This window comes from Bos taurus, chromosome 21 (genome assembly GCF_002263795.3).
Source record: "Bos taurus isolate L1 Dominette 01449 registration number 42190680 breed Hereford chromosome 21, ARS-UCD2.0, whole genome shotgun sequence".
In the NCBI taxonomy this organism is placed as follows: domain Eukaryota; kingdom Metazoa; phylum Chordata; class Mammalia; order Artiodactyla; family Bovidae; genus Bos; species Bos taurus.
In genome coordinates, this window is record NC_037348.1 from 16,998,277 (window position 1) to 17,026,234 (window position 27,958).

Consider the following 27,958-nt stretch of genomic DNA (forward strand, 5'->3'; position numbering starts at 1 on the left):
GGGTGGGATGGACTGGGAGATTTGGATTGGCATATATACACTACTATGTATAAGACAGATAACTAGTGAAAGGTGACAGTATGGCACAGGGAACTTTACTCAATACTCTGGGGTAACCTAGATGGGAAGGAAATCCAAGGAAGGGGGGATATATGTATACGTGTGGCTGATTCACTTTGCTGTACGGTAGAAACCAACACAACATTGTAAAGTGACTATACCGCCCGCCCCCCGAATACAATGGTGTAGAGCAATGGGCCACCGGAAAATGAAAAACGTAATTTCATGGCTTGGGCCCCCTTTGAGAAAAAGATAGGACGGGAAGATAATGAGTGCTTTTCAGGTGTCTTTAACTTCCAAGCCAGGGATGAAAGACCATAGACTTTCTCTACTTCTAAGTTGCCTTTGGCAGGAAAGGCAATGGACCTCATCTTTCTTTTAGGCTCAATCTGTGATGCTGAAAATAATGCTTGGTTCAGATGGGTCAATAACTAGTGTGCTTTTGTTTTTCTCAGTCACCACAGGAGCCATGTTGGGAATTAACGGAGCAATGGAACTGCTTCTCAAGGTCATCACCCCTTACACCCAGCAGCGCACCCAAGTAATCAGGTACTGAGCACTTTTTAGTACTTTTCCCCCCTTTGAACAGATACAGAGATGGGGATGGTCCCAAAGATATTCTCAGGGTGATGGGTTGACATAGCTACGATGTCCGCCTTAGATATGGTACAGTGACCTTATCCTGTGTCAACTCCCATCCACCCATGCACCACTTCCTCTGAATGTTACAACAAACCTGAATAGATATGATATAATGGGTATAGCACCATCCTCATTCTCAGATGAGGAAACTTAAATGTGGAGAGAGTCCCTAAGATCACAATGCCAGGAAAAGGCAGAGTTGGGATTTGAATTCAGCCTGATCTGTCTGACTCAAAACTCTTTTTTTTTTTTTTTTTACCTGAAGCCTTCAGGTATCTCTTTTAATCACAGCAACTCTACCATAATGAGTACAGCCCTTTAAAGACAGTCCAGAAAGGACCTGGAAATGAGATGTTCTCAGGGTCTCTGAAGAGATGGCCAGTTAAATCTCTGATATGAAATTCTGGTTGCGTGCTAGCTTTGAGATGTGCTTTTATGATTGGAAAGTGAAACTCTGCCTGTTCTCCCTGGTCCTGCCTGCTGGAGTGGAGTGAATCACAAACTTAAAAAAAGGGAGATGGTCAGACACGCCAGCTTTAGAGATATTCAGAACCATTAAGATCCATCATTTATGGGAGTGACTCAGCAAGGACCTTGAAAGAATATTAGAAAAAATTCAGCCAATTTCCAAGATATATGGGGTCGTTTGGCAAAGGAGCATTTCCATGCCCAGCCATGGTATTTTCCGCATCCCAGCATCAATCTTCAGCTCATCTCCCACCTGATTATTTTTCTCTTGGGTCACCAGACCAATGCCATTATCATCCATTCTCACCTGCACCTCTCTTCACCAGCAATTCCTAGAGTGAAAAGCATGATATCTCAGTCAAAAAAAATTACTCATCAAATATATCGAGAAGTACTGGGTTAAACAAAGTTAGGTACATTTCCTTACTCTAAGACTTCTCAGAGCTTTTGTAAAGCCAACACATAATTCAGAATATTCAAGATGGGTATGTAGTGTATTAATTGTTCTTTAGTTGCTCAGTAATATGACCCCATGGATTGTAGCCCACTAGGCTCCTCTGTCCATGGGATTTCCCAGGCAAGAATACTGGAGTGGGGTGCCATTTCCTTCAGGGGATCTTCCCAACCCAGGGATCAAACCTGAGTCTCCTGTGTTGGCAGGCAGGTTCTTTACCACTGAGTCACCAGGGAAGCTTCCAGGTAGTATATACCCTTTTCCAAAACTGATTTGGCTAGGGATCCATTTTTGTTTGGAGACCACCTCTCTTTTGGGAGTCTGTGTTGCACGTACCTCATTTGAAAAATCTCTGAAGTGCATTGCAAAATGTATTGCAAAATGAAATTCAACTAAATTCTATCAAAGGATCCTCGTTTAGTTAAGTATGAAACTTCAGAGTCACAAGCTCAGTGACAAAAAAATTAACTTTCTTGATTTCTCTGTAATTATTGAATAGATCTTATTTCCCTCTTAAACTTCATTATTCAATTTAAATATGTTTGATTTGGATATTTTGGTTTTTATCATGGTTCATAGGCCTTTGCTGCTGACATATGCAGACTTAATGTGGCTTTTGGTCAATAATCCATGAGCTGTATCTTTTTGCCCTATTCCCCAGAACTCTTCTATTTTCCCCGCTTCCTTTTAAAGATTGCTTTTTTTCTCTTGATGTGGACCATTTTTAAAGTCTTTATTGAAATTGTTGCTATATTGCTTCTATTTTGTTTTGATTTTTCGGCTGGGTGACATGTGGGATCTTGGCTTCCCGACCAGGGATCGAACTTCCACCCCTGCACTTGGAGGTGAAGGTTTAACCACTGGACAGCCAGGGAAGGCCCCTCCAGGACTCGTCTAAACTGCTGTTGTCTGCATGCATCTCTTTGACAGCTCAAAGATATTTGGTACTTATCCTATATCATGTGAAAATCTAGCAGCATCTCTTGGGCCCACCCACATAGCAGTATCCCTCAGTGCTCACTCGGGTACCATGTTGTTTAGAGAGCTTCTCTAGGTGAGTCCTCCCTGGCTTCTCTTGGCCCTAGGCCCCTCCTTTATGGGATCCATGTAGTTTTATATCAAACTGGGGGATGGGGAGTAAATGACAAAGCAGCGAAGCCCCCTTCTCAGAGATTCATGCTAGTCGCCCTCTCTATTGCTCTTTTTCTCCTGCAAAAGGAGTAGAATTCACCACAGATCCAATCAAGGTGTATAGAAAAACGGGAAAGTGACCCCAGGGATTAACAGTGGTGGATGTTTCCAATGACACAGACTTTTCGGGGACCTTGGCATATTCCTGCATTTCTGGTCTGTTCTGTAAAAGACAAAACGATTCCCCTTCTTGATCCAAACGCCAAATTAAAACCAAACCTCCATAGAGGAGAGGCTTTTCCACCAGCCATTTCAATAGAGCTGTCATTGCCATGGCGTTTATTATGTGCTCTGCCCTGTGTTAAGCTCTTAGCATGCATTATCTCACTCGATCCTTTCCTCTTAGAGGCAGGTGCTATTACTATTCCCAATTTTAACAGGGGGAAAAAAATAAAAAGGAAGCTGAAAGAAATTAAGTAACATGCTGGGATTTAAGTGAAAGAGCTGGAATTTAAACCCTGTCTGATACATGAGCCTTTGCTCGTAAACCACCATCGTCGTACCTTACACAGCCTGTTTCCAGCATTTGATTTCTAAAACAACCATAGGTAAGACAATCATAAGCATTTAAAGTTTGTTTAAATTTCAGTGACCCTCTAAACTCATGGACCAATTCGCTTAATGATAGGGGAGCCTTTCTCTTCGGTTGAGTGACTGTTTCCTCTCAAAGGCTAAAGATCTGTTCTTCTGCGTTTGAATTCTTTCTCAACGCTTCCTCATTTTCTGCCTTGCCTCCAGCCTCCAGCAGCACAATAAGAAGAAAGGCACTAAAATCAGAAGACCTGCCTTATAGCCTTCCTTCTAGCTGATTCCTTGGCAAGTCCTTTATCCTTTCTTAACTCTCACATTTCTCAAAGTGTGAATATCAAGTCCTTCCTCCTAGGTTTGTTGTGGGCATTAAGAAAGAAGGTGCCAAAAATCTCAGAAGCTTTGCTGGGCTTTAATGTTGTTCCTCATTGGGAATATAAATGCTATTGGATACTTGGCCGCCTGCTTCAGATCAGTCAGCAAAGCTAGAGGCAAACGCGCAGCCGGGAGGTTTCTGCCATCACTCACCTTCTCCCATGAACTCCCTGTCCCAAAAAGTAACTAAGGCATACCCCAGTGGGTTCGACTCTAGTCCACTGGGATGCCAGAAACTGGGGCTTTGAAAGGGTCTTCCAGGGATGCAGTAACGTGTCAGGGGGTCCGAATAGCTCTACTTCTACTTGCAAGAGGGTCATCTTGCAAGTGCTGGCAAGCTCCGGGAGAGTTATTCTCAGATGCCTCAGTGAGAACAGATGCTCAGCGTTGTTTCTGTGACTCCTCCCTGCCCTGGAGATTAAACCTGCCCTATTTCTCCAGTGCAAACCTAAAATTAGTTATGCAGCTGTCCTCCAATAAAACCCCGTCTCCAGATAGTACTCAGGGTGAGATTTACGACAGAGGCACCAACTGCATACCTTTTGAGAGAAGGGGCATGCCGAGCAATGTCACTCACCCTCTGTGGCTTCTTGCCAACCCTCACTCTCAGGGGAGGTGGCTGCTCCAGGCCTCCCTCACTTCCCAAATAGCCTCCGTGCTGGCAGAGTCTGAGGACCATAGATTTGTGTCAGCTTGAACCTGTTTCCTCCTGACCATCGCTTTACTCTGAGCCATTTTTGATCAGACCTAGATGGCTCCTCTAGCCTTCCAGTTGGCCTTCCCTAACTTCAAGGCAATTAAGAATGTGTCCTGGGAGATTTCTCTGGTGGTCCCGTGGTTAAGACTGCACGCTTCCAATGCAGGGGATGTGGCTTTGATCCTTGGTTAGGGAACTAAGATTGCACATGCCATGCAGTGTAGCCAATAAGCGCGCGTGCGCGTGTGTGTGTGTGTGTGTGTGTGTGTGTGTTTAGTTGCTAAAGCATGCCTGACTCTTTGTGACCCCATGGACTGTAGTCTCCCAGAGTTCTCTGTACTTGGGATTCTCCAGGCAAGAATACTGGAGTGGGTTGTTGTTTTCTTCTCCAGGGGATCTTCCTGATCCAAGGATTGAACCTGCATCTCCTGCACTGGAGGCGGATTCTTTAATGCTGAGCCACCTGAGAAGCCCATATATATGTGTGCATATGTGTTAAGAAATATATATATATATATATTAAAAACCCCCAATATGTCCTGATCTCCATCTCTTTCCTTACCTTGCAGTCCTCCTCTCATCTCTCTAGTCAGCTGCCCCTGCACGTGGGATTCCCTGTCCTGCTCCAGACCTTTTCCTCAGGTGCTTCCTTCCCTCTGGAAGGGCATCGCTGTCTTATTGGTTGGGAGAAACTCCCCCTCGCCCTTTTCAGGCACCTCACAGGAAGGAATTTTCCCTCCTCCAGCTCTTTGTTCACATTTTCCTTAAACACATATCAGATTTGACTCCCATGTTGGCTTTCCTGGTGGCTCAGTGGTAAAGAATCCACCTGCAGTGCAGGAGAGGCAGGAGAGGTGAGTTCGATCCTTGGGTGGGGAAGTTCCCCTGGAGAAGGAAATGGCAACCCACTCCAGTATTCTTGCCTGGGAAATCCCAGGGACAGAGGAGCTTGGCAGGCTACAGTCCATAGGGGCGCAAAGAGTCCATAGGGGTGCAAAGAGTTGGACGCGACTGAAATGACTGAGCATGCACCACACATGTTGGTTTGTGTGTCTTCCCTCTCCTCGAAATTCTCAACCTTCTGAAGGAAGAAGTCAAATTATATTTATTTTGCTGTTCTCCATTGGCCCAACCCAAGTGCCCAGACCATGGTATACTCTTAATTAGAAAGAACTTCATTAAAAAAAAAAAATATATATATATATTTGAATAACCTATCTGATGATTAATAAAAGCCAACACTTATTGAGTGGGTGCTATTTCATGTGTGTGTGTTCAGTCGTGTCTGACTCTTTGTGACCGTCTGTGACAGGCCCCTCTTTTTGTGGAATTCTCATGCAAAAATACTGGAGCAGGTTGCCATTTCCTCCTTCAGGGGATCTTCCTGACCCAAGGATCAAACCTGCATCTCTTGCATTGGCAGGTGGATTCTTTATAACTGGGGCACCTGGGAAAGCCCGGGTGCTATTGTAGGTACTTCCTATTTATTATCTTATTCCTTGTTACCAAGAACTTCACATGTGAGGTTCTATCATGTCTAAACATGTCTGGGAAATGATGTGGTAGATCTCTCTGAAGTCTCTTGCGTGAGAGACTGAGGTGCCCGGAGGGAGAGGAATCGTGCTAAGAGAATGAAGGCAGCAACCGTCAGCTTGAGAGAGAAGAGAGTCTCACTGTAGGGAAGGCACACGTGGCGTCTTTTATCTCTTCCTCAGATTTGTCTAGAGGATTGCCTGAGGTTGGCAGAAGAGAAAGATCCGAGTGTGAGGGGACGTGACAGGCAGCGTTCACATTCAGGCTTCGCTTCCTATTTGAGACAGAGCTAGGCTTCCAGTATTTGGTTTGATAATCCATTCAGCTGGAATTTATGGGGCTTTAGAATTTATGGGGGAGCTTTTTATAGAATGGTGGCGGGGGGAAGGAATGACACCAGGCCCGGGTGAGCTCGCTCTCACTAGCTGGTTCCCCTGTGAACAAGTTTGTTTATCTGTACCAAAGCTCTCCTTGAGCTTTCCAAATTTGCTAAGTAGGAAAATTTATTGAGGCAAAGATGGATTGCTGGTCTGGCTCATCTTATGACCTTAGACGAGCCTGTGTTTGTTCCATGTCTCGTCCTGTACCTTGGTGCCCTCATTTCCAGGGTGGACCTATGGTTCTGTAAAAACAATGGCAATTTCTGCTGTGAGCATCAGTTTATTTTTCAGGACTTTAAACTCTGTTGACCTCTTTTGCCTTAAAAACATCAGTGTATGGGGCTCCCTGGCAGTCCAGTGGTTAAGACTTTGCCTTGCCATGCAAGGGTTGCAGGTTTGATCCCTGGTCAAGGAATTAAGATCCTACATGCCTTGTGGCCAAAAAAAAAAAAAAAAAAAATGAAAAGGCCAAAATCCTTCACTTGAAATTTCTCTAAAGCTTTCCCAAGAAGTCAGGAGGTCAGGAAATGTGTTGTTCAGGACCCTGCTGGTCTAACCCTCACCGAGGACATTTTCAATATTCCCATCCCATCCATGTCCTCTCAGGCTTTCAGCAGGATTCTCATGCTATAATTTATGCTCTTCAGGCTCAGGAGTTCCTGGGGGCCTAGCATTCTATGGGGCCACGGCGTTCAGAGACCATGTGCTTCAACTGGGTGCCAACACTTTGACAAGAGGAGAAGATGAATGTGTCGGGTCTTTAGCAAGCCTCATAAGCAAATTCTCCAGCTTAGCCTCTTGTTGTCTGTGCTTAGAATAGTTTTAAGTGATCTTCTCCCTTCAAAGGCCTGATCTCACAGCATCTCTGGCATTTGAGCTTTGCCTGAGTGCAGGATTACTAGACATTGCTTCACAGGCAGTTCTTTACAATGATTTCATCTTCAGTTTACGAGCTCTAAAAAATGTCCCTCTTCTCCTTTCCCTCCTTGCAAAACTCCCTACATTTTTCCTGTTTTGCAGACCCAGACCTTCTGGAATTTCTCCAAGCATCCTACCATTCCACTTTTCAGAGTAGCTGACAGATGAGTGGAGACTCAACCAAAGCTCATGGGTTCCCTGAGATCATGTGTGATTTGGTGACTCAGCTACTTTGTCACTGAGACAGAGAAGCAAATTTTCCTGTTTTTCAAAATAGCTACTGAATTTCTCCCTGGGTGTTCTTTCCCCCCTTACTTTCTCATGAATGGCTTTGTGGCTTTTGCTATTCTCGGTTTAATATAATTAAGACTCTGTGGTCTCCAGGGTTTGGGCTCACATGGCCGATTTCAAAAAATGTGTGCTCCAGATCACTTGGACTCAAATACCCTGGAACAGGAACAAAAAAATTCCACCCCAGCCCTACAAGTGCTTCTTTTGGGATGGGCCACACAGGCTCAACTTACTGACAGAGTGATTAGTGCCTTTGCCACCTGACGCCAAGCCTGTAGCTGATCATGGAATGGAGAGTTTCCTACATGTATTAAAACCTTGGTGACTAGGTTTGTTGGTTGAAATCCCTGTCATCTTTTTGGGAAGCCAGTGATCTCTCCCTGATTAGGGCCAGTTGTAGACATTCAAGTCATAGGATCTAAAGTTGGAAGTTCCGTGAGGACCTGCTGGTCCACTTCCTTTGTTTTAAGATGAGGCAGTTAAAACCCAAAGAGGTCAAACTCAGCCTTCCATCATGATGTCAAAACTCTGTCTCTCTTAGATCCTCTACTGTGTAATACAAATCAAACCTGCCCCGAACTAGGACTTTTGATATTTATTTGAGAACATTGTAAGTGTCTATCTTGATTCTAGGCAGGAGGGTTTGAAAATAGCAGAAGGTGAACCCTGCATTCAAATTATGGCAACCATAAGAGCACAGTGTGGGAGGAACTTCCTGACCCCAGTGCTGGGCTTGTGAAATGGACAGATTTCCTGTTTTTGGAAATGTCCTCATCATGCCTTGATCCTTAGAGCTGAGCCAGAAAGCCCTCCTCTTGTGGACCTGGATCCTTAGGAGGCTCAGGACTTTGGAGAGCCTGCCTAGAAATGTGTCAAGTCCTCCTCTGGGCCTGAGATGGGCTTGGGTTGGCTGTGCATCCACAGGGCTCCTGGTCTGTTTCTCGCTCCTAGACACCCTGATACTTGAGTGAGGTGAATTGGATACCTCGAGGAGGAGGAGCTCTAAAATACATGCATATGGGGTTGCCCGGGGACCCCATGGCCAGTCCTTGATTCAAGGAAGAGATCTGGCAAGCAGGTCTGTCCTGTGGTGTGGTATTTTGTCCTCAGCATGACATGAGATGGGGCAGATGGAACATTGGTAACATGCTGATTTGGGGTACGTCCAGCTGTTTGTATAGCCAGAGGCTCCAAAGCAAAACAGAATAAAACTTGCTGGGCCTGTGTACCCGGGATGGTCCTACATGCCCCCTTGGCTCTGTGAGGGTTCTCTATGACACTCCATTCCCATCTTTATGTGCTGAAACCTGTTCTGCCCATACCTCTTCATGGATTTGGGCTTCCCAGATGGCACTAATGGTAAAGAACCCACTAGCCAATGCAGGAGACATAAGAGATGTGGGTTCCATCCCTGAGAAGATCCCCTGGAGGAGGAAATGGCAACCCACCCCTGTATTCTTGCCTGGAGAATCCCATGGACAGAGGAGACTGGCAGGCTACCATCCATGGGGGCACAAAGAGTCAGACAGGACTGAATGATGAAGCATATGTGCTTCAAGGATTTGCTCCCATTTCCCCTCTGGAGTTTGGAGGCAGGCTCTTAGGAATTTTCACTTTCAATAGATTATTAATCTTCTAGCCCAGGCTGAATGAGCAAGAAACTTTTGCAAAGAAATTTGTTTCTTCCTGTAAGTCATGCGTTCCTCGCAATACTATAACTGCTTTCAAATATGTGGGTGAGGGGTTTCAAAGAGCTGATGGGAGGTTCAGAAAGACCTGTATCAGGAGAGACTCTTCTGACCTTTGCCTTCTGCTTTGAGGGAAGAGTTGCTTTTAAGTATTATTTACTGACTTGGCCATGCCAGGTCTTAGTGGTGGCGTGGGGGTCTTTAGTTGTGACGTGTGGGATCTAGCTCCCTGACCGGGGATCGAACCTGGGTCCCCTGCATTAGGAGCGCAGAGTCTTAGCCACCAGGGCAGTCCTGAAGGAAGAGATGCTTCTAATAGGCCATTACCAAATTCTTCAGGGTTTGATTCCACACTCAGGTGAATTATGAAGCATATGTGTGAAGGGAGCACATTCTGCTTTCCCTATGGGGCTGTGAGTGGCTGCTGGGTCTGGGGTATGTTTATTAAGCAAGATGGACCTACACAGTTAGCTAGAAAGCAAAGGTCAAAAGAAATCTATTAAGCAGATGTATAGCCTTCTATAGCTAGCTTCTTTAAATAATTTACACAGAGATTGCAGGATGGGAACAGATTGGAAACATTCTAAGTTCAGTTATAGTGCTATTTTAATATTAGGTCACATGTGATCATTAATTATATTTAAAAGAGCCAATGAGAAGAATGGCTAGAAAACAATCATTTGCCATTTCAAATAAGTTAATTATTAAAAAATTAGGTTTTAATTTCAAGTGGTAGACAGTAGGTATTCAATAAATATCACTTGAATAAACGAACACTGTTGTTTGCGATGCACTCTTTTAACCATTTATTCCTTCAGTAAGTGTCTTTGACATTTATTATCTGTGGAGATGTGTGGACTTTGAGATGAAAATCTACAGCTCTTGTGCTTTAGGGCGCTTATAGATACATGCACAATATGATAATATAATGGGAGGATGTTCAAAGAAGGAGGATCTAGTCTACCCAGGAACTGTCAAGGAAGAATTCACTTAAAAAGGCAGCTTTTGATTTGAAATAGGAAAGGATTTTCAAAGTCGTTAATGTTATAAAAGAAGAACCCTCCAGGCAGAGGCAGAGACAAGTGCAAAAACAACAACAAAAAAGAAAAAACAAGAAAAGCTGGTGGGTTCATATATGACTGGGGTATATTGCAACAGAATGGGGCCAGGGAGCCTACCTCGGTTGTTTTGGAACACTCCAATATCTTAATAGCAATAAAAGAATGGAAATACATAATTCACGAAGAGGAGATAGAGAAACCAATAATCCCATGAAAATATTCAGCTTGCCAATAATCACGGACACACAATTTATATCAGGATACCAATTTCATAAATCAGAGTGGCAAATATTTAGAAAAGTAATATTGTTGGTGAGGATTCAAAAGATGAACTCTCATATATGCTGTTAGGAGTGTAGATTGATAAAATCTTCCTGTAGACAATGGGATGATGTACATCAGGTTTTTTTTTTTTTGTCACATTCCCATTCCTTAAACTAATTTTTCCACTTCTTGAAATTTGTCCAGAATATCATTGAGAAAGGTGGATGAGTATTTGTGTACAAAAATATCAATCATGATATTATTTATAATTGGAAATACTATAAACAAAAAATGTGATAACATGGGTGAAAGTTATATCACTCAGTCATGTCCGACTCTTTGCATGGGATGCATAGTAAAATGGATATATTTATACATCATAATATCATGTAGCAACACTCAACAAATACATTAGGAATGCTGTTTGTCAGTAGTATGAGCTTAAGATAAAATATTGACCACAAAAAGTAACGTCAAAATTAAAAATGATCTCAACTAGGTATAAGAACATGCAGACAATTTCTGTTCCCAAGATGGAAGAACTGTGATCAGATTAATCTTCCCATCTGAAAAAAACTACAGATAAAATATATTTAAAAATTATTTTAAAAGATTTAATTGACATCAGGTAATGAAGAACAGTGATCCGTGGGAGTTGTTCAGTCACTCAGTCGCGTCTGACTCTTTGTGACCCCATGGACTGTAGCCTGCCAGGCTCCTCAGTCCATGGGATTCTCCAGGCAAGAATACTGGAGTGGGTTGCCATTCCCTTCTTCAGGGGATCTTCCCAACCCAGGGATCAAACCCGCATCTCCTGCGTGGCAAGCAGATTCTTTACTGTTTGAGCCACCAGGACTAAATGTTAACTTTAAAAGTGTTTTCTGTAATTATTAGGCATTACTTTTGTAATGATGAAAATTAAAGCTAAATCAAAATAGTTACAGTAAAGTTTAGTCTGCAAAATATTATATTGGATTGTCTGGCTATGGATGCGTGCATTAAAACTAACAAAACCATTACTGATCATTAGATTGTTCATTTACTCATTCATTCAAAAAGGACTTGAAGAGTTTTGATTAATGAGGAGGATTTAGCCCATTAGCATTGGGAATGGGGAATGGAGGGAGCAAAAGCAGCGTGTGTTTTTGTAGGTGGAGAGAAAAGCACAAGAGAATGCATAGAAGCAAGAAACAGACTAGTTTGGGTGGAGTGAAGAATTAGTTGGATATTAACGTAGGTGAAGTTTGAGATGGGTGATCCTGGGAAAGAAAGATATGAACCAGGGCAGGATATCTTTATATCTTGGCTTCTCTCATTCTTCTCTCCTTCCCCTTCTCCTTCCTTTTCTTACCTTAGTTTGTTTGTATGAGGGTTTTTTTTTTTTTCCATTTTAGAGAAATTCTTTATGTTTGCATTAAACTTGACTAGTTCAGTTTTCTGCTATAGTCTGTCTGCTGTTCACTGCTTCTGATAAAGTTTTGCATTCATAACCATGTATTTAATATACATAACTCAGTTCGTCTTTTTTTTTTTTTTTTGGTAATTTCAGTCTTACAGAGATACTTTGTCTCTCAGTATTTGTTTGTAGTCAGTAACAGTTGAGTGGGGACTAAGGTGGAATTTGGTATAGGTCTCTACTCAAATATTTCACAGCAGGATCTTCAGAGTCAGATTAAAGAGAAAGAAAGGAAGGGAGGGAGGGAAGGAGGGAGAGGAAGGGAGAGAGAGAGAAAGAAATCCGAGTGTTAATAGTTACTGTTTTGCCGATTTAGAGATCTGGCAGCCTAAAGAAGGAATGTAGTGGGACAGAGCCCCCGGTCTTGCTCTTTTATTTCAGTATCACCGAGATAATGCTCTGCGCCATGGTTAACTCTAGAATGTGTGTGATGAAAAGCGAACCTTGGCCGCTTCTCACGTGCAGGGGTCTAGGAGGAAGGTGACCACGCCTTCCCAAAGATTCCCACGCTCCTATCGCCGCAAGTCCTTACTTCTCTGGGGTGCGGTCTTTCTCTAAGTGTTTACCAGAGTCTCTGTCCATTTTCTTCTTTCACAGTTAGGAGAGTTTTTCTAAATATTATACTTTGGGAGCATCTCATTCCTGTTTCTCAGAACTGCTATGATTTTTGCCACCTAAATATTTCTACAATATTTTTTAAAAGGATGAAACAATTTTAGACTCTCTGACAGCAGTGCTTTTAATTTTCATAGAATCTTGAAATATTTTATGCAGAAGGAAAGTAGAGGGTACTCATTTCAGTACCCCCGGCTTGATAAATAGAGACTGAGTTCAAAATAGGTGATTTTCCTGTAGTTTACACAGGTTGTGGGTAGAAGAAGTAAGGTAAGATCCCAGTTCTTTTTTAATTTTTAATTTTTTAACTTTACAATATCGTATTGGTTTTGCCATATATCAACATGAATCCACCTCAGGTATACACGTGTTCCCCATCCTGAACCCTCCTCCCTCCCCCCTCCCTGTACCATCCCTCTGGGTCGTCCCAGTGCACCAGCCCCAAGCATCCAGTATTGTGCATCGAACCTGGACTGGTGACTCGTTTCATATATGATATTATACATGTTTCAATGCCATTCTCCCAAATCATCCCACCCTCTCCCTCTCCCACAGAGTCCAAAAGACTATTCTGTACATCAGTGTCTCTTTTGCTGTCTCGTATACATGGTTATTGTTACCATCTTTCTAAATTCCATATATATGCGTTAGTATACTGCATTTGATAGGAATATCCAAGCATAGTTTTACCCTACCTTGCTGTAACACGATGACCTTTTCCCTAATTTATAAAAGTCATTAGAATATTAAATTACTTGAAAAAATAAACACAGGTGGTGTGCCATTTGACTAGAGCCTGAGGACTCTAAAAAGGAAAGAGGGACCCTCACATCTCTGTTGCCTATGACTGAAATAATTTGTCTCCGAAAATGGCCCACACTAATTATAGTGATCATTGTCCACATGATAAAGTCCTGTGTTATATAGCATATTGTGGCCTGGGTTATATAGCATGTTTTAGCCCTTGTTATATAGCATGTTTGGGGTCAAATGAACCCCCACAAAATGCTTTCAGATTTAGTACCAAGGTCTGCCAATTATAGGATGCTCTTATGAAATTAAATAATGCACTAGCAGAGTTATTTTTTAAACAGTTATTTTTGGCTGTGCTGGGTCTTCGTTGCTGCCCAGGCTTTTTCTTAGCTGCTGCGAGCGGAGGCTACTCTCTGTTGCGGTGTGTGGGCTTCTCACTGGGCTGGCCTCTCTCGTTGTGGAGCAGGGGCTGTAGGGTGCTTGGGCTTCAGTAGCTGTGGCTCCCGGGTTCTAGAGCACAGGGTCAGTAATTGTGGTGCACAGGCTTATTTGCTCTGTGGCATGTGGGGTATTCCTGGATCAAGGATTGAACCCATGTCTCTTGCATTGGCAGGAGGATTTTTTTTTTTTACCACTGAGCCACCAAGGAAGCCTGACACCCTCAGAATTATGATTATAAGGGGTAAGAAGGAAAGTGGGAAATGATCAGGCCAGAACAGTGGAAGGGAGTTTTTCTGAAACAATATCAAGAATCAATGAGGCAGAGAGGGCCCCCCACCCCAACAATGTTTATAGCAACACTATTTACAATAGCCAGGACTGAAAGCAGCCTAAATGTCCATCCACAGAGAGATGGATAAAGAAGATGTGGTACGTACATACAATGGACTATTACTCCGTCATACGAAGGAATGAAACTGTGCCATTGCAGAGACATAGGAGGCTCTAATAAGGTTATACAGAATGAAGTGAGTCAGAAAGAGAAAAACAAGTATCATATATTAATGCATATATGTAGAATCTAGAAAATGGTATGGATGAACCTATTTCCAAAACAGAAATAGAGACACAGGCATAGAGAACAAATGTTTAGATACCAAGGAGGGAAAGGGGAGATGGGATGAATTGGGAGATTGGGATTGACATATATATACTACTGTGTATAAAATAGATAACAATTAAAAAAAAAGTCATTAAGGGGGAGAAACAGGAAAGGCAGTTCCAGATGTCAGCAACCCACCAACGCTGAGCACGTATATAGACCACTGCCCTTCCTTGTTAGTCATGGGTATTACATTTCCAAATTACCTCATACAAGCTGGCATATTAAGATGTTAGCAGTATAAAGTGTTGCAATGAAATGACTTTAAATTTATAGACATGTTATTTCCAAGTCTCTCAAAGAAAATAGTTTTTTGAGAAATTCAATTTATTATTATTTTTTGTACAGTTTGGAAAACCCAAATATTGCCTTCCTGAATTTTGTTTGTGATGGCAATAAATGTTCATCACAAGTTAGTTTTTTTTTTTTTTTCCTGGTCAGAGTTGACAGTGAAGGCTAAAATGAGTTCATCGAACAGTTAGTCACTGGATCAATATGAGACTGTGTTTTGAAGCAGAAGTATAAGAGCATATTTTGGAAGCCAACTGTTGAATGGCTTTTGATTTTTGTGAAATTTTGTATATATTCTGTTTTTGTATTTTTTGTTTCATAAAGGCAAGCAGCTTAAAAAGGAGTTATAAAGTAATTTTTGGTGTCTTAGGAAAGAGTTTTGAAAATAACTGTGTTTTCTCTTCACTCAGGGTCAGCTTCTGTCCATGAAAATTATCCTTTGAGGAGTTCCCATAGGGTGGAATTTCATAGCTGAAACTGGTTTATGGCTGTTCATGGCTTGGACAACTCAATTGACTCACATCTTGGACAATTTATTTAGTGAGAGGATGGTGCATTTGACACCTCTTATGATCGGTCTGAAAGTATTTATTCCAACACAAATATCAACTGCATATCATGACCACTAAAAGGGAAAAACAGAGAAATTAATTGCAGTGTAAAGATTACTGTTTTTGCTGTGGGTGTTCCAAGGCCTTCCAATCCACCACTTCAAGTGTAAGGCTACATGTGAAGGCAAATGGCTATGCAGACTTGTTGAAATGTTCGCTGTGGAGTAGAATTTTAATCTCAAGAGCCAGCCTGACGTGGAACCATGTGGCTTCCACAAAGTCCTCAGCAAAGTAAAGGTCACAGAGTGTATCATTACTAGAGGCTGTCAAGAATTTGAATCATTAGTATTAATAAAAATGAAACATTAATTGGGAACCTAATACATGTCAGATGTTTTCACAATATACAAAATCACTGTGAAGTTGGCATTTTGGCCTCCATTTTACAAAGAAGGAAACAGAGTCTGAGAGATGTTTAGCAACATATCCAAGGTTATACCAGACTGAACATTCAGGTCAGAGTCAGATTCAATCTGACTTTAAATCCCAATCTGTTTTCATCATAGAATGGATGAAAGTGAAAGTCGCTCAGTGGTCTCTGACTCTTTGCGACCCCATGGACTATGCAGTCCATGGAATTCTCCAGGCCAGATTACTGGAGTGGGTAGCCATTCCCTTCTCCAGGGGATCTTCCTTTGATCTCCAGGGATCTTCATTCGATCTCCAGGGAATTGAACCCAGGTCTCGCTGTTTAAATTCTTTGAGCCCTAAGTCCATGCTAATTTGCTCAGTCGTGTCTGACTCTTTATGACCCGTGGACCGTAGCCTGCCAGTCTCCTCTGTCCATGGAATTTTCCAGGCAAGAATACTGGAGTGGATTGCCATCCTGCTCCAGGGGATCTTCCCAACTCAGGAATCAAACCCTCATCTCTTATGTCTCCTGCATTGGCAGGTGGTTCTTTACCACTAGTGCCACCTGGGCAGTCCATAAGTCTATGCTTATTTCTATCTATAATCTGAGGATCTCTGGGCTATCATTGATATTAATGCTATATTAATTAAAGCTAAAGCATTTATGTCTGCATCTACCTTTTGCTTCTCAACAAAAATATCTAAACTGTGCTGTAAACTCACACTTTCCTATGAAAACCAATACATACCCATATCTACAGATTAATTATTGCAGTCTTACAATGGATCTGTTATAAGAAAGGATATGGGGAAAGGAAACAGAGTGTTTTACATTTTTAAAGTCTAATTTCTTATGAGATTTTTCTTTTTATAAGTGGAAGATTCCAGCCCCCTTTCCAAGTGGATGCTTATGTGAAACTTCAAAATACGATACAGATAATAGCTACCCTCTTCGCAGTGTTTGAAAACCTCAAATTCTGCCTTCTTTTTGCACCTTCAACTTCTTTTCCTCATCATGCTCCTGGGATGCCAGGACTTGAAAGAACGTATAGTATGAACTTGCCAAACTATTGAAATTAACAATATGTCAGCAGTCATGGATTAGGATTCAAGAGTTGACTTTCCTCTTTATCAAATCAGATCAGTTGCTCAGTTGTGTCCGACTCTCTGCGACCCCATGAATCGCAGCACACCAGGCCTCCCTGTCCATCACCAACTCCCAGAGTTCACCCAGACTCACATCCATCGAGTCAGTGATGCCATCCAGCCATCTCATCCTCTGTCATCCCCTTCTCCTCTTGCCCCCAATCCCTCCCAGCATCAGAGTCTTTTCCAATGAGTCAACTCTTCGCATGAGGTGGCCAAAGTACTGGAGTTTCAGCTTTAGCATCATTCCTTCCAAAGAAATCCCAGGGCTGATCTCCTTCAGAATGGACTGGTTGGATCTCCTTGCAGTCCAAGGGACTCTCAAGAGTCTTCTCCAACACCACAGTTCAAAAGCATCAATTCTTCGGCGCTCAGCCTTCTTCACAGTCCAACTCTCACATCCATACATGACCATGGAAAAACCATAGCCTTGACTAGACGGACCTTTGTTGGCAAAGTAATGTCTCTGCTTTTGAATATGCTATCTAGGTTGGTCATAACTTTCCTTCCAAGGAGTAAGCATCTTTTAATTTCATGGCTGCAGTCATGCATTAGGGTTCAAATAATTTCTCTTTATCCTTACCAACACATTATTTTTCACTTAAAAAGTTACTATTTTAGCCATCTTAGTCTGTGTGAAGTGGTATGTGTTTGTGTTTTTGAGTTACATTTTTCTAATGGCTAATGATATCAAGCATCTTTTTAATGTGCTTATCAGCCATTTATATATCTTTTTGAAAGGTCTATTCAAGTTTTTTTAAAACCTATTTTGTAACTGAGTTGTCTTTTTGTCATTGATCTTGCCAGACTTTTAAAGTGTGTGCAGAGTATTCATTCAGTGATGGACTCCACCCCAGCTTTATTCCAATGTAAAATTAGTGCATTGTTTCCATGAAAAGGAGAAGTAGATATTGGGTAGAAAAAGCAACAAATCTCTGCCATATTAAGAAAAATACACAAGGCAATTTCTCTGAGGAACCCTAGCAGACTTCCCATAACCTTGCACAGTAATAACTCTGTAACCCAAATTCATCAGTTTTACTTAATATTTTTCTTTTTCTGGCTGTGAAGTCATTACATTGGCTGCTGGGGAGAAGTAGGTGAAGTGGAAGAAATGAAATCCTGGAGTTGATTTCTGTTGGGTTCTACCTTCTGTCAGGGATAATTGAAAGCCCAACTATTCTTTCCATGTGATTAATATATGCCTTTAGTCAAGTGAAATGAACTGTCACCAGATTTCTAAGAAATTTCGTAAAAAAGGTGAACCATTCTAGTCTGTTTGTGACAGTCTCAAATTTTGCATGAAAATCTAAACATCTTGTGTCCTGGGAAATCCCTCAGGGAGATAGGAAAGGTCTTGATTTCTGGTGATGGGTATGGAAAATTGATGGAAAAGTACAAAATTCACATGCTGCTGCTACTGCTAAGTTGCTTCAGTTGTGTCCGACTCTGTGCGACCCCAGAGATGGCAGCCCACCAGGCACCCCCGTCCCTGGGATTCTCCAGGCAAGAACACTGGAGTGGGTTGCCATTTCCTTCTCCAATGCATGAAAGTGAAAAGTGAAAGTCGCTCAGTCGTGTCCGACTCTTCGTGACCCTATGGACTGCAGCCTACCAGGCTCCTCCGTCCATGGGATTCTCCAGGCAAGAGTACTGGAGTGGGGTGCCATACATGGTAACCCCCAAATTAGGGCCTGAAGGTAGTATTGTTTTCAATGACAGGTAGTTACAGCATGGGCTTCCCAGGTGGCATTAGTGGTACAGAACCTTCCTGCCAAGGCAGGAGACATAAGAGACTTGGGTTGGATCCTTGGGTCAGGAAGATCCCTTGAAGGAGGGTAACCCACTCCTTCACTCAGGTTTTATTGCCTGGGAAATCTTGTGGGGTACAGTCTGTAGGGTCACAAAGAGTCAGACACAACTGAAGTGACTTAGCACACATGCACAGATATGGCATAGATGGATAAATGGGTATCCTCTGTAGTCACCATCGTTTTCTCTGACCACTGATGTTGGCAGTGATGAGTTGTGGTTCATAATAAAGGACTATTGGACTATTTTGGGTGATGAGACTTGAGTGTGAATATAAGGACATTGTAATTGTGAACGTTAACAGTCTGTGTTTAATTTTAAACATTGTGAACACTGTGACCAGATTTTCTGAGAGTCTGGATAACAAAATGAGAATGATCATGATATTTTACCAGCTTCAGCATGACCTAGATATCACTGAAGAAGAAAGTTAAATGACCCTGCAATTTTTGGAAGTATAGTTGGTTTACAACATTCTGTTAATTTCTGCTGTACAGCAAAGTGATTCAGTTATACATATATATACATTCTTTTAAAATATTCTTTTCCCTTACAGTTTATCATGGTATATTGAACATAGTTCCCTATGCTATACAGTAGGACCTTTTTGTTTATCTATTCTGTATATAACAGCTTGTATCTGCTAACCCCAACTTCCTACTCCACCCCTCCTCCAACCTCCTCTCCCCCTTGACAGCCACAGGTTTCTTCTCTATGTCTGTGAATCTGTTTCTGTTTCATAGACAGGTTCATTTGTTTCATATTTTAGATTCCATATATAAGTAATATGGTATTTATCGTTCTCTTTCTGGCTTCCTTCACTTAGGATGATGATCTCTAATTGCATCCATGTTGCTGCAAATGGCATTATTTCATTCTATTTTACAGCTGGGTAGTACTCCATTGTGTGTGGGTGTATATGTATTTATACACCCCATCTTCTTTATGTACTCATCTGTCGATGGACATTTAAGTTGTTTCCATATCTTGGCTATTGTGATTAGCACTGCTATAAACACAAGAGTGCATGTATCTTTTTGAATTATGATTTTGAATGACCAGTATAATATTAACAACTGATGGAGGGGTACCTGTAACTGGATTAGGGAGACTGATAATCAAGCCAAATATACTGTACAATACACAGAAAAAAATTGGGATCTTGGATGTTGAAGAAGGGATGTGAAGGCATATATAGAGACTGAATCTCACCAATCTGTAATGGGACAGTCAAGTACTTCTAAGCCAATTTAAGTGCTTTTCCTCTACTGAAAGGCACTAGGACTCAGTTGAAAATAGTGGCCTCTCGTTGATGTATGACAGAGACTACTACAACACTGTAAAACGATTATACTCCAATCTTAAAAAAAAGTAAAGAAAATAGTGGTTTCTGAATTGGCTTCAACATACTGTATGAATGGAGACACATTATTGTTTTCTTGAGCGTCTGTGAAACTATTACTTTTCTTGATTCAGATATTGCAATTAAAATGTTCTGTAGTTAAACCAAAGGGAAAATTTGATAGTTGACCTGTTGGCCCTTCCCACTGTAGAGTTCATTCTGTTAGCTGTTATTAATGATCAAGTTTTCTATAATATTGATTAAGAAGGGAAGTAACAGAAATTAAAAAAAAAATAGTTCTCCTTAGGTTTTAGGCAATTTGTTTTGAGAAAATGAAGCATCAAACTATCGTCATGATTTCTAAGAAGATTCTAATGAAATTGCAGACAATATAAAACAAAAGATTGTAGTAATCTTGTCTAAATGCAAATTAGACAAATTATATTTTGCTCATCTGTCTGCTTATTTGTTAGATAGTGCTAATATAAATTTTGACAAATTCTATTTAATCTCTAAACTTTTTACCAAGGGAAAGGGTAAGATCTTACTTTTTAAGTGTTCTGCACCCCTCGTACACAACATTGCTAAAAAGGGATGTGGTTTGCTTATCCATGGTATTCACAATGAATTTTCTGTCACTTTCAAGTTCCTCAAAACATTAGAAGCAATTAATAAAATTTTGACTTTATAGAAATGAAAGGAAATAACGTCCTACCGCATGATACATCTTGACACATTTTTCTTGGCCATTAAAAAAAAAAAGTTTTAAAACGTTGGCCTGCTATAAAATATTTTCAAATGTGAGATAAGAAGAATCTCCTTCACTAATTTGGAAATACCTTGAGGATAAAAATGGGGAAAAGGATTACTTTAAAAGAGAGATTTATATAATGTTTCTTCAAAGCTTTTCAGTGATCTTTAAAGAGATATTAAGGAGTTCTAGAAAAGGATGAACTGACTGCACTTGAAATATTTTAGGTTGTGGAAAACACTTATATGGGAAAAAAAAAGAAGCCTTATTTTTGGAAAGAAATAAAACTGTTTCAGAATTCATAAAAATGCCAACAGAGCAGGCAGCCAAATTAAACAGGACTTTCTCAATTTATTTACTAAAACTGTAATGTATTTGGAATGCAACTTCAATTCCACAAATTCACACTGCTTCTTGGCTTTAAAACCATTTTCTGTGAACGAGGTTTAATTTTGGATTTTTTTCAAGATTATGGACATTGTGGACACAGAAAATGTATTTGATAAATTTAGAGATGCAAAGGAACTGATGGACAGATGACTAATCTACCATAACAAACCAGTAGATACGATGTGGTTGAGCATTTGTAAAGAACTGGAAACTAATTCCTAGAAGTCTAAAAACCTGGTGTTGCTAGTAAATAAAATTGTAAGTATTCCGTGTATGAATGCTTTGTGGAGAGGGTGTTTAGCTTGACATCATCAAAACCAGAAATCAGTGTGATGTGGGCTTAATAAGGGCAGAACTTGGAACACAAAATGAATTTTATATTTGACTGTTGTCAGTATCACTACGACATTAAAAAGGATGTCCTAAAGGCTGCAGGAAATTCAGAGAAGGATTTAGATTTACAAGTAGCTTACTGTGTCATGGGACCAAAAGAAACATATTTTATTTTAAATTAAATATGAATAATACCTGCTTAACTAGTCCTGTGTTCTCTTTTTTCACAGTGCATTATATTCAAGTATCTTAAGAATAGATACTATTATAGCATAATGTAACAGAGCATCACTGTTATATTCAATACATTTAAAAGGTTTAAATAATTGCTCTATCAGAGGGCAGAAAGAAATATTATAAAAATATTAAACATTTCTCACACATATGGTTTGCTTAGATCTAGTTGGAAGGACTGATGCTGAAGCTGAAACTCCAATACTTTGGCCACCTCATGTGAAGAGTTGACTCACTGGAAAAGACTCTGATGCTGGGAGGGATTGGGGGCAGGAGGAGAAGGGGACGACAGAGGATGAGATGGCTGGATGGCATCGACTTGATGGACATGAGTTTGAGTAAACTCCAGGAGTTGGTGATGGACAGGGAGGCCTGGTGTGCTGTGATTCATGGGATTGCAAAGAGTCAGACACGACTGAGCAACTGAACTGAACTGAACTGATTAGTAAATACTACTAAGTATTACCTTGTCTTATTTTTGTTTAAATATTAACATTTGTATAGAATACAGAATTATGATTTCAAATAAACATCTACTTTTCATATTTTATATTAATGATAAAGTGTTAGTCGCTCAGTTGTGTCTAAGTCTTTGCAAGCCCATGGACTATATCCCACCAAGCTCCTAGTCCATGGGATTCTCCAGGCAAGAATACTGGAGTGGGTTGCCTCCTGCAGGGGATCTTCCCCTTTGAGAATTCAAACCCAGGTCTCCTACATTGCAGGCAGATTCTTTACTGTTTGAGCCACCAGGGAGGCCCAACAGATATATGAATAATTATTGTATTTTATTATGATTTTTGTTTGTTTGTTTGATGTGGCCGTGTCCTGGCTTGGCTTTCTAAACAGTTGTTAATTCTACCCAGATAAATGCAGTACACTGATTCTAATCCAACTGGGGCTCCCCCATCCTCTTCCTGTAGGATACACAAAAGCAGATACGGCTTACTGAGGCTGTGCAAAAACATAGCTAACCGACAACATTCAGACCTCCAAGCGAAACTCTGAAAGGAAGCTAATGAGGTACCAAATGGTGTGAGGGTGGACTAATGGATAATTCAACCTCATTTTTATAGAGCAAATAAAATGTATAAAAAAGGACTGTCCTAGTTAATGGGCTTCCTTGATGGTTCAGCAGGCAAAGAATCAGCCTGCAGTGCAGGAGATGTGGGAGACACAGGTTTGGTCCTTGAGTTGGGGAGATTTGCTTTAGTAGGAAATGGTTACCCACTCCAGTATTCTTGCTGGGAAAATCCCATGGACAGGGGAGCCTGGTGGACTATGGTCTATGTGGTTGCAGAGAGTCAGACTGAGCACACACATACACTCTGAGTCAATCAGTCAGTTCAGTCGTTCAGTCGTGTCCGACTCTTTGCGACCCCATGAATCACAGCACGCCAGGCCTCCCTGTCCATCACCAACTCCCAGAGTTCACTCAGACTCACGTCCATCGAGTCAGTGATGCCATCCAGCCATCTCATCCTCTGTCGTCCTCTTCTCCTCCTGCCCCGAATCCCTCCCAGCATCAGAGTCTTTTCCAATGAGTCAACTCTTCGCATGAGGTGGCCAAAGTACTGGTAATATGAAAAGTAACATTGTGGAGGAAGACCCATCTAAAAGATGCAAGAAAGCAGATATTAAAACAAACAAACAAAAAGAGTCTAAGCTCAAGAAAACCCAACCCAAGAAACAAATAAAAATTTCCTGTAAGTGCTTTTCAGAGTAGAACTTAAAGTGAACAAGAATTCAGTGACTCAAGAGCTCAAAGATAAATTGCCAAAACAACAGAGTGAGCTGAAAAGGAAGATTACTGAAGGAGGAAAAAAAAAAAAATTAAGGTGCAAACTCTCTTTTAAGTGAAAGAAACTGAATAGGAATAGAAAAGACCTAGCAGAAAAGTGAATGCAAGACAGAGCAAAGCCTTGTGATAATCACTCTGAATGTGGGGGAAAAATCAAAGGGATTAATGGAATTAAAATGACAGCGATAGATAAAGAGGTAAGAGATGATATTTTTAACTAAGAATAATTGGTCTTCTTGAAGTAGAAAGTGAAATAAATAGAATTGTTATGAATGAAAGAACACCCTACCAGAGTGGTCTCAGGAATCCTGCTAGAATGACAACCCACGTCTTTAGGAATCAGGCTCTTTCCTTCTGCTCCACCCTCTTTGAGTGCGTGCAGAGTCACATCAGTCGTGTCCAACTCTGTGACCCTATGGACTGTAGCCCACCAGGCTCCTCTGTCCACAGGATTCTCCAGGCAAGAGTGCTGGCGTGGGTTGCCGCTCCAGTGGATCTCCTCTTCCAGGAGATCTTTCCAACCTAGGGATCAACCCTGCGTCTTTTGCATCTACCTGCATCGACAGGCAGTTTTTGTTTTGTTTTGTTTTTTAACCACTAAAGCTGTCTGGGAAGCTATAGTGTGTGGCCACTCTGCCTTCATGCACTGCTTCCACACTCCGGGCAGGAGCATGGATGAAGGACATGGGGCCAATTGCGTCTACTAGTGAGCGTTTGTGTTTTTAAGACAGGATAAGCTCTCCCAGGGACATCTGACTGTATCTCATTGGTGAAACTGTGTCACATGCCCACACCCCACGTCAAGGGCGTCTGGGAAGGTATTCTGTATTCTTCCTCTATAGTGGAGGAAGGCAAGGGGTTAACCGTGGCGTCTGGGAACCCAAGCCAGAGCCATCTCCCCAAAACAGCAAGTCCATAGGCACTGTCTAAATTCGATAACTCAATAAGCAGCAATGTCAGTGTATTTTTTAGAAGCTTGGTGGTAAATACTGGAATAAACTGCAGAAATATTTGAAGAGTTTGCTTTAGGGAGCAAAATGTAAATATACAGAGAAGTGTGGTGCTGTATAGCTATTTTCACATAAGCCCTTTAATTTTACCTGAATTATAACCATGTATTTGTATTTAAAAATGGAAGTATCTTTGGGGAAAATATAGGGAAAAAAGGAAAACAGAGAAAATCATTAGGTGACATCCCTGTTCAACTCCCTGTCTCTTACCACCAGAAAATAAAAAATACACATACAGAGAAATTAAAAAGAAAAAGAGTTTTTGTAAGTAAAATTCTTACTAAATACATAATTAATGTATAATTATGTATATTTAAAGCTCAAGGAAACAGCTAAGAAAGTAAGGGGGAGAAGACAAAATTTTAGTCCATAGAGGGAAAAAAAAGAAGCAAAGAAATTTTAATCAATTGAATGAAAGGCAGGAAAGAAAATGAAAAGGAATCAAGGAGAAATAATGTAAGTGGGAAATACAAAATAAGAGAGCAGAAGTCCATCTATATTACGACAAATCTGAATGAGCTCAACAAGGGCAACAGAGATTAAAATCCAGCTGTGTGATATTGACAGGAGATATTCTAAATGCAAAATGATGTCTGTAACCTGGAAATAAACACATGAATACGGGTAGATCAGCTCCTAATGATGATGACTATAGGCATGGTTGTAGCATCAACAGCAGCCACAAAAAACAAAATGATTTCCCTCCCCACCCTGCCAAAATTACCTGTCGGCCGTTTGTATGTTTTCTTTGATAAATGTCTATTCAAGTCCTTTGTCCACTTTTTAAGCAGTTTAAAAAAATTTTTTTTTTTTCACTCTTGAGTTGTAGGAGTCCCTTAAATATTCTGGATATTAACCCCTTATCAGACAAATGGTTTGCAAATATTTCCTCCCGTTCGGTAAATTGCCTCTTCACTCTGTTGACCGTGTCCTTTGCTGTCTAGAGGCTTTGTGGTTTGATGCACTCCTGTTTGTCGTGTCCTTTGCTGTCTAGAAGCTTTGTGGTTTGATGCACTCCTGTTTGCCGTGTCCTGTGCTGTCTGGAGGCTTCACTCCTGTTTGTCTGGTTTTGGTTTTGTTGCTTGTGCTTTTGGTCTCATGACCGAAAAATCATGGCCAGGACCAACGTCAAGAAGTTATGCTGTTTGTTTTCTTCTCCTAGCCTAATAGTTTTAGGTCTTACATTTAAGTCCTTAACCCCCTGTGATTTGACTTTTTTCATTTCACTGGAGTTCAGAATGATGCAACAGAGCCACTGAACCATGTGTCCGCATCAGAAAGTGGCAAATTGTAGGTGCCACTCTGGCTTCTCACGGCGTTTCCTGATCTCAACCCACAGCTCCCTGGAGGTGGGACCGTCCCTTCATTCTGAGCTGCATTTGCTTGATGGCACAGTTGAGGTGCTCAAGGCCTGCATGCAGGCAGAGAAAGGGGGCCTGGCTCCGTGTATCTCTCGGGGGAAAAGCTTGACAACACAGAGGAGTAGCAGTTAAACGTCAGAATAAATCACGGACTGTGTGGTTCAACACAGTGGGAAGACCAGTGTGTAAAGAATGGTGCCTGGGACTTTTCTGGCAGTCCAGTGGTTAAGACTTTGCCTTTCAGTGCACGGGGCTGGGGTTCTATCCCTGGTTGGGAAGCTAAGGTCCCACATGCCAAAAAGCTAAAACATAAAAAAACCCAGAAACAATATTGAAACAGATTTAATAAAGACTTTAAAAATGGTCCATCTAAGAAAAAAGATTACAAAAATATTTAAAAAAAATAGATGATCCTTGACATACTCTTAATCCAGGCTTTTAGCTAGATTTTGAAGGTTGTTCAAGACCTGCTCATTTTGGAATATTTTCTCTCTTTATTCTAACCACAGTCCTACTGCAAACACAAAAGCTGTTTGCATTAAACACTTGCACGAATTGGCAATGACAGGGTCCTTCTGACAAGTCCATCAATCCCAGGGAGCGACACAGTAGAGAGGAGCTGACATCTGCTTCCAAATCTTCTATCTGGAGGTGAGACCTCTGGGCGCAGGGGGAGATCTTGACAGAATAACACATTCTCCTGAGGGATTTTTGTCCTGACACTGGGTCTTGATTTCCCCATCTTTTAAATTTCTTCCTTTTATTCCTATGCACATCCTGTGAGAAAAATTCATTTTGTTCCTAACCTGCTCTGGGATTGGCTTCTAAGTACAAACCAGAAGTACATCTGTACTTTCTCAGCAAACTCATCGTTTGGCTGGGTTGCTTCATAATTAGATTTTTCAAAAGCCCTCTCTCCTCATATATCAATGATTCCACGTCCTTAATCATCCTCCTTAGTTCTCCATGAGCCTACTCATTTGTCAAACTGTCTGGGTCTCCAACGCTTTGGCATTTACAGAAAAAGGAGGAGTGTCACACGCGAACCGGGTGCGCTGTCGACTTGGCTGTGGTCTTGGGATCTTCCTCCCACGTTTTCCCCCTTCTGCTCCCCATTTGCCTGCCAGATGATAGCATTGTTTCCCGTATCCAAAAGAGAAGATCAGTCCATTTAATGGGCTTTTGGATTTCTGCAAAACTGCTTTTAGAAGTAGAGCACTCTGGAAATCGAGGCTTCCTGTTTATGTCCCTTTGTACTGAGAAATCTGACTTCCTAAAGCACTAACCAGTTTTACAGCTAATTAACCTCTGATAACCTTGGTGATAACCCAAGAGACAGGATGAATTATCAAATGAGTTCTTGGTCTCATATTGGGTAGATAGTACGAAGGGAGTATGTGGCAATATGTGGGCAAAGAACAGGCAATCCTCAGTTTCATCAGGGGTATCACAGCCTGAAAATTCACTCTATGGCAATTTAATCCTGTCTGTCCAAATAGGCATGAAAGGAACAAGCTAGCAAGGTCTCAGGCAAGAGACATATTTCTATTATTTGTCACTGGGGTTTTTCTGCAGAACCTGATATGGATATACTGTCTTTGATGTGTTCTCTTCCACTAGGAGACATCATTTTATGATGGGAATGAATATGTTTTTTTTATGAGAATCACTAAGCATGAAGTGTTGAAAGGATTCACTTCTTCAGCTGATCTATGAAGGTCTTTAAGTATTTCATTCACTGATGGATTCATTCTTTCTTCACACAGTTATTGGGAGTTTACTATAGACTGAATACCGTGTAGGCACCTGGAATGGGATGGTGAGTCAGAATAGATAGGCCTCTATCCTGATGGGTTTTATAAAGTAATAGGGAAAGACAAATGTTAATCATTATAGCACAAAAATACTTGTAAAATCCCTGAAATGATAATTGGTCATTGGAGGGTACCTCAGTGAAAGGCATATGGGGATAGGATGTTCTGGAGTTCTGATTGGTTGAATTTGCTTTGGTCATCCTGGAACTAATGAGACACATCTACAGACACACCC

General features: G+C 41.2%; 1 protein-coding gene across 1 annotated transcript in view; it reads left to right on the forward strand.

Moving 5' to 3' along the window:
• AGBL1 (AGBL carboxypeptidase 1) overlaps positions 1-27,958 on the forward strand; it is a 939,272-nt gene that overhangs the window by 83,941 nt on the left and 827,373 nt on the right. The window contains exon 5 of the mRNA XM_015459153.2: positions 516-609. Within this exon, the coding sequence (XP_015314639.2) occupies positions 516-609 (94 nt within the window). The remainder of the gene's footprint in view (positions 1-515; positions 610-27,958) is intronic.